Source organism: Limulus polyphemus, unplaced genomic scaffold (genome assembly GCF_000517525.1).
Source record: "Limulus polyphemus unplaced genomic scaffold, Limulus_polyphemus-2.1.2 Scaffold1569, whole genome shotgun sequence".
Taxonomy (NCBI): Eukaryota; Metazoa; Arthropoda; class Merostomata; order Xiphosura; family Limulidae; genus Limulus; species Limulus polyphemus.
This window is the reverse complement of record NW_013667179.1, coordinates 134,082-141,092: the sequence shown is the minus strand read 5'-3', so window position 1 is coordinate 141,092 and position 7,011 is coordinate 134,082. Positions and strand designations below refer to the sequence as shown.

At 36.5% G+C, this 7,011-nt stretch overlaps 1 protein-coding gene across 1 annotated transcript in view; it reads right to left on the bottom strand.

Moving 5' to 3' along the window:
- Positions 1 to 7,011, bottom strand: part of LOC106464143 (hydroperoxide isomerase ALOXE3-like) — a 52,978-nt gene that overhangs the window by 24,343 nt on the left and 21,624 nt on the right. Inside the window, exons 5-7 of the mRNA XM_022391823.1 lie at positions 6,087 to 6,184; positions 3,671 to 3,803; positions 1,124 to 1,219 (exon numbers count right to left, since the gene is read on the bottom strand). Coding sequence (XP_022247531.1) covers positions 1,124 to 1,219; positions 3,671 to 3,803; positions 6,087 to 6,184 — 327 coding nt within the window. The remainder of the gene's footprint in view (positions 1 to 1,123; positions 1,220 to 3,670; positions 3,804 to 6,086; positions 6,185 to 7,011) is intronic.

Sequence of the window (7,011 nt, the reverse complement as noted above, 5' to 3'; positions counted from 1 at the left end):
GAGGGTAGATGGTAGTCAGAGTGGTCATCGATGGTAGATGGTAGTCAGAGTGGTCGTCGAGGGTAGATGGTAGTCAGAGTGGCCACTGAGGGTAAGGGGTAATCTGAGTGGTCATTGGGGGTAGATGGTAGTCAAAGTGGTCGTCAAGGGTAGATGGTAGTCAGAGTGGTCATCGATGGTAGATGGTAGTCAAAGTGGCCATTGAGGGTAGATGGTAGTCAAAGTGGTCGTCGAGGGTAGATGGTAGTCAGAGTGGTCATCGATGGTAGATGGTAGTCAGAGTGGTCATTGAGGGTAGATGGTAGTCAGAGTGGTCATCGATGGTAGATGGTAGTCAGAGTGGTCATCGAGGGTAGATGGTAGTCAGAGTGGTCATTGAGGGTAGATGGTAGTCAGAGAGAATGGTTAAGTATCAGAGAATTCCTCTCCTGGTGTCGGACTTTTGCTGATGTTGAGAACGTTCATGTCAACATTTTCCACTGCAGCTGAAGACTCAGGAAGCAGAATCACCATTCGAGTTTTTTCCAAGGGATGCTCTGATTAACCCCACCCGAGGGTAGCATATAGAAACTGGAGGTGATACTCTAATTTTTTCAATCAATGTGCAGAATGAATTTTTTTCATGTGCACCAGTATAAAGGCAATGTACGGATGTGCTCTACCAGATATTTTTTAGAGGCAGGGGTATTTTTAGACCATCGACCCCATTGGATCACTTTGCAGTACTACCAATTGGTTATTTGGGCTTTAGGTCTATCGACTGCCAGGGTCATTAAGGCCGTCAACGTGATGAGACTCCTCACCATTACTGAGGAAGTGCTCGGCTGGAATAATAAAGTGCGCGGTACTTGATTGGTTGTTGTGCGGCCGCGCAGCTCAGAGCTACAATGGTTCACGGAGAGATCTGGAATAGTGCAGAGCCCAAGGACAAGCTGTCCAAGGTATCTCGTCATTCTGCGAATTAGGAGCAGGGATCTAATACTCATATATTCAACACTACTCTTTATGAGGATAAAGATATGGAATGAAAAACTATTACAACAGAAATATAAATATTTTAGCAAATAATATGATTTTTTAACAAAGAAAATACCACTCAAAAATAGAAAGTACGTGTTCTTACCGGATTGTCAGGCCCTTTCTGTTGAAACAGTTGAATTGCTATTGGCAAGAGCACATTGGATTTATTCATGTAGAAAAGAGCAATAGGTGCTGGTAGCTAGAAAAAAACTAATGAGAATGAGTGAATATACTGGAAGCTTGAGTCATTAGTTTCTAAGTTAATATCGTGGCCCGGCATGGCCAGGTGGTTAGGGTGCTGGACTCGCAATCTGAGGGTCTCGGGTTCGAATCCCTATCCCACCAAACATGCTCGCCCTTTCAGCCGTAGGGGCGTTATAATGTGACGGTCAATCCCACTATTCGTTGGTAAAAGAGTAGCCCAAGAATTGGCGATGGGTGGTTATGACCAGCTGCCTTCCCTCTAGTCTTTCACTGCTAAATTAGGGACGGCTAGCACAGATAGCCCTCGTGTAGCTTTGCGCGAAATCCTTAACAAACAAGTTAATATCAAACCACTAACTGTAACCAACGTCTAGTTATTCTATACACATCTGGATCTAACCCACAACTGTTTTCAATGACGAATTAAACACACATGTTTAAAAGAAATACTAAACCAATCGATAAAAAAAGGTTAAAAAATATTACGACCTTAGTGAGGTTACTTTAAAAATTCAATGATTTGTTTTCCATTTTACAGACTTCTAGTGAGTTACAATAATGACGGGTCGCTTGTTACTGTACATGTGTTTCATTCTACAGAAATGTAGTCAACACAATATCAAGTAAAAGAACGGACAATATCTTTTAACTTTGATAATAATATAGGAACACTACACTATCCACTACACTGACGGTCGCTTGTTACTGTACATGTGTTTCATTCTACAGATGTGAACGACATCGTTTTGTAAACATTCAATTAATGTAATACTAAAAGAAAGAGCTGTTACTGTTGTAACAACGTGTAACAACCTTAGAGCTGCAACTGTTGGAACAACGTGTAAAAACCTTAGAACTGCTACTGTTGGAACAACGTGTAACGGCCTTAGAGCTGATACTGCTGGAACAACGCGTAACAACTTAGAGCTGCTACTGACGGAACACCATGTAACAGCCTTAGGGTTGCTATTGCTGGAACAACGTGTAACAACCTTAGAGCTGATACTACTGGAATAAAGTAAAACCTGTCTTAGAGCTGCTACTGCTGAAATAACGTGTGCCTAAGAGCTATTACTGTCGTAACAATGTGTAACGACCTTAGAGCTGTTACTGCTGAAACAACGTGTGCCTAAGAGCTATTACTGTCGTAACAATGTGAACGACCTTAGAGCTGTTACTGCTGTAACAACGTGCAACGACCTTAGAGCTGCTACTGCTGGAACAACGTGTACCTAAGAGCTATTACTGTCGTAACAATGTGTAACGGCCTTAGAGCTGCTACTGCCGTAAGAACGTGTAACGACCTTAGAGCTGTTACTGCCGTAACAACGTGTAACGACCTTAGAGCTATTACTGTCGTAACAACGTGTAACGACCTTAGAGCTGCTACAGCTGGAACAACGTGTAACGACCTTAGAGCTGTTACTGCCGTAAAAACGTGTAACGATCTGAGAGCTGCTACTGCCGTAACAACGTGTAACGGCCTTAGAGCTGCTACTGCCGTAACAACGTGTAACGACCTTAGAGCTGTTACTGCTGTAAGAACGTGTAACGACCTTAGAGCTGCTACTGCTGGAACTTTCGGAGATTTCTCGTCAAATGGGGTGAAATCAAAATTTTAGCTCACGTGGCAATAACTCTGTCATCAGACAATTAGATGGGATTTAAAACCAGAAGGCGCTAGTGATAACATATCGTGGGTTTCTTCATTAGCTCACGTGGCAATAACTCTGTCATCAGACAATTAGATGGGATTTAAAACCAAAAGGCGCTAGTGATGACATATCGTGAGTTTCTTCAATTAAAATTTACTGTGGAATTTACGCCATTTTTAAAGCAACACTGGTTCATGATGCAAGAAAGATTTTTCACAGACGACGTAGGAATATCAATAGCCGAGTATTCGATCAGGAGAATAATCTTGAGGAAGAGTTCGGTAAGTAGTTCCTTTTGGGTTGAGTATATATCAAAGCAAATGCATATTTTTCAGCTTTAGAAAATGGTCAAATTTAGGCTTAACGTTTGAAATAAAAAAGAATTCTTTATTTTCTTTCCTGAAAAAACTGAAATTGTCTTTTTAAAGATACAGCCGCAAGTCTGTAGTCTTACAACACAAGAAATCAGGGTGGTCAGAGCACAGATAGCCTGTTGTGTAGCTCAACGCTTAACTACAACCAAACCCAACATTAAGGTAAAATACTTTTCTGACTGTTTAATTGTATTTTGTATTGAATAATATAATTCTGAGATAAGTCTAACTTATAAGTAACCAAGTCTCTAAAAATATAATTGTTTAAAAAGTTTATTGAGGACCGCATTTTAAGGGAAGGGGTGTCAGAAATTAAATTTCATTTGACGTTCTTTGACTCCATTTCAAAAGTCACTAGTAGACGAAATAAGATAAACGAAAAATTTCGTCAATAAAAATGAATAGTTTGTTACTTACAGTTTGGTCATCTTTACAAGGGATGTCCTTAAGTATCCAGTAGTCAATAATAAATATTCTTTTCTTTGCTAGAGCTTCTGCTAGTGTCATGCCTTCCAGAAAGGGTTCGATCGCAGTGGATTCTACACCAAGTCTAGAGAAAGATGTCATTTGATTTTTGAGTAGAAGCTTCATTTTATTTATATATCACGCCAATCGGGATTCAGTTCTACCTGAACTTCAAATAATGGATAATTATAACAATGTCAATTATTAAAAAGTAACACTATAATATAATAATATATTAATTAAATATAATATAAGAACATAATATATTAAAATTAACAATATAATCTAATCATCGATTACTGAATTTAACACTATAAGAACATAATATATTAAAATTAACACTATAAACTAATAATGGATTACTGAATTTCAACACTATATGAACATAATACATTAAAATTAACAATATAACCTAATAATGGTTTACTGAATTTCAACACTATAAGAACATAATACATTAAAATTAACACTATAAACTAATAATGGATTACTGAACTTCAACACTATAAGAACATAATACATTAAAATTTACAATATAACCTAATAATGGTTTACTGAATTTCAACACTATAAGAACATAATACATTAATAAATTTCAACATTAAAACAACACAATAGATCACTGTATATCAACAATAAAACAACACAATATATTACTGTATATCAACACTATAACAATATAATAGATTACTGTATATCAACACTATAATAGAAGTAAGCAGGCAGTGACTAACCTAGGCGTCGAGTCATTCTTGAGAAGGAACGTGTTAGTGTGTATAACGTTGTGTGAAGTAAGCAGGCAGTGAATAACCGGGGCGTCGAGTCATTCTTGAGAAGGAACGTGTTAGTGTGTTTCACGTTGTGTGATAATCTGTAAATCCCCTTTCTTGCACAGCGTCCAGTTTTCTGTTGTTATAGTGTTGATATAAAGTAATCTAATATGTAGTTATAGTGTTGATATAAAGTAATCTAGTATGTAGTTATAGTGTTGATATACAGTAATCTATTAGATTGCTATAGTGTTGATATACAGTAATCTAGTATGTTGTTATAGTGTTGATATACAGTAATCTATTATGTTGTTATAGTGTTGATATACAGTAATACACAACGTGAAACACACTAACACGTTCCTTCTCAAGAATGACTCGACGCCTAGGTTAGTCACTGCCTGCTTACTTCACACAACGTGAAACACACTAACACGTTCCTTCTCAAGAATGACTCGACGCCTAGGTTAGTCACTGCCTGCTTACTACACAACGTGAAACACACTAACACGTTCCTTGTCAAGAATGACTCGACGTCTAGGTTAGTCACTGCCTGCTTACTACACAACGCTTATTTTCTAGTAACCTGCATTATTTCAGAGAACCTTAATAGCGAGTAATTAATTTGTTTATGTAAATTTAATATTATGTGTCGAAAATGTATCATCTTAAGGTCTCAGATGAAAACAAAAGAGATAAACGACTTAGGTCCTCAATCAGAAGTATTTAACGACAAAGTACAATAGGGAAACTACCATATAGAGAACACAAAATCATTTTGCCAATAGAAACAAAACTCAGGGTTGAAACTACATATGTGGTAAAAACATATATATAACTCAGAAACTTCTTACGATATTAAACGGAAACATAAAACCTTAATGGCACGTGTTTAAACAATGATTCACTGAATGTGATAAATATTGTTATAGCAACTATTTTGACAAAAGAGTTAGCACAAAGGATCACATATAAAGTGTAACAGACTTAAAATAAGACCCTAAAACTCGAGCGCTTTCGAAAAGTTGACTATTCTTCTTCAGGAGAACAAATGGTTATTATGAAGTTTTTTTAAAATTTTGTAAGTTCAACCGTTTGGTTTCCTATAGCGAACAAAATAAACAAACAAACAAACTTCCTCTTTTATATATATATATATATCGAAGATAGATAGATTCTTCACAATCTTGTTTTTTGTCTTCTCACGCCTTTTAATGAAGATGGGAACATTGACAGGGAAATAATATAATAGCCAATGCTCGGCGAGAGGTTTCCGTTTATAAAATTTTGTTGTTGTTGTTCTCGCCTTGATATTTATTTTATTACCTCGTCTCTATAGTTACTATTTGCAAATATTCAATAATATTGTAGGTCCAGTGTTCTTTGTTCTCCTGAAGAAGAAGAATCAACTATTCGAAAGCGCTCGAGTTTTGGGTCTTATTTTAAGTCTGTTATAGCAACTAGAAACTTACAAATGTTCTGTACACCATCTTAAAAGCTACTTTAATTTTAGCTGTATCATTCATAACTTGAATGTCATTGTAGTGTTGTAACGAATACCTATTTTATGAGAAGTGACAACCTGAGCCAAAACTTACTTGAGGGGTATTTCAGTACAGAGTTTAATCATAACTGGGTTACAGCCCTGAAGTCGCTGTAGACCGAACCACCAGTCTTCACGCCAGTATTCGATACACTGTTGAACAGTCAAAAACCACGTGATTGTTAAAATTGCTCATCAGAATCAGTGTTATTAAGCAATCAAGTAATTGGATTAGTTTTTATCTAACACACTGTTTTAATAGTTTCGTTATAATATATTGAAATCCATAGGATTAAACGTTAAGTGCCTATAAAATTTAAAAGAACAACCATTTTGGAATCACTTGGATCTTTATGGGTCCGTTCATAGCTAATAGTAATATTTGGGTTTATTTGCTAAATGGTAAAGCAGCAAAGAATAATAAAAAACATATTTAGTGATGAGCGTAAATCTGAGGTTCGCGTCCCGTTGGCGCAAAATCGCGTTTCGCGATTTGGAATCGTGGGTTCGTTATAATAGTCACAATAAAATTCTACAATCAGATTAGAGTATCCGAAGGGTTGGCGGTGGGTGCTTTTTACTAGCTACTTTCCCTCTAGTCTATCAGTTCAAAATTGGGGATAGCTAACGCAGATAGTCAGTCCTTATGTAGCTTTGCCCAAATATCAGGAATAAACAAAATAATATACCCCCGTTTTTAGGTGTTTTTTTATGTTACTAATTTAAACTCTTATTGTAATGAAATGGAAGTTAAACTGTTTCTGGCAATTAGGGTATTTTATAGAACATAAAATGGAAGTTAAACTGCTTTTGGCAATTAGGGTATTTAATAGAACATGAAATGGAAGTTAAACTGCTTCTGGCAATTAGGGTATTTTATAGAACATAGAATGGAAGTTAAACTGTTTCTGGCAATTAGGGTATTTTATAAAACACTTTACCTGATATTTCTGCGAATATCACAAATACCCGTAGGCTAC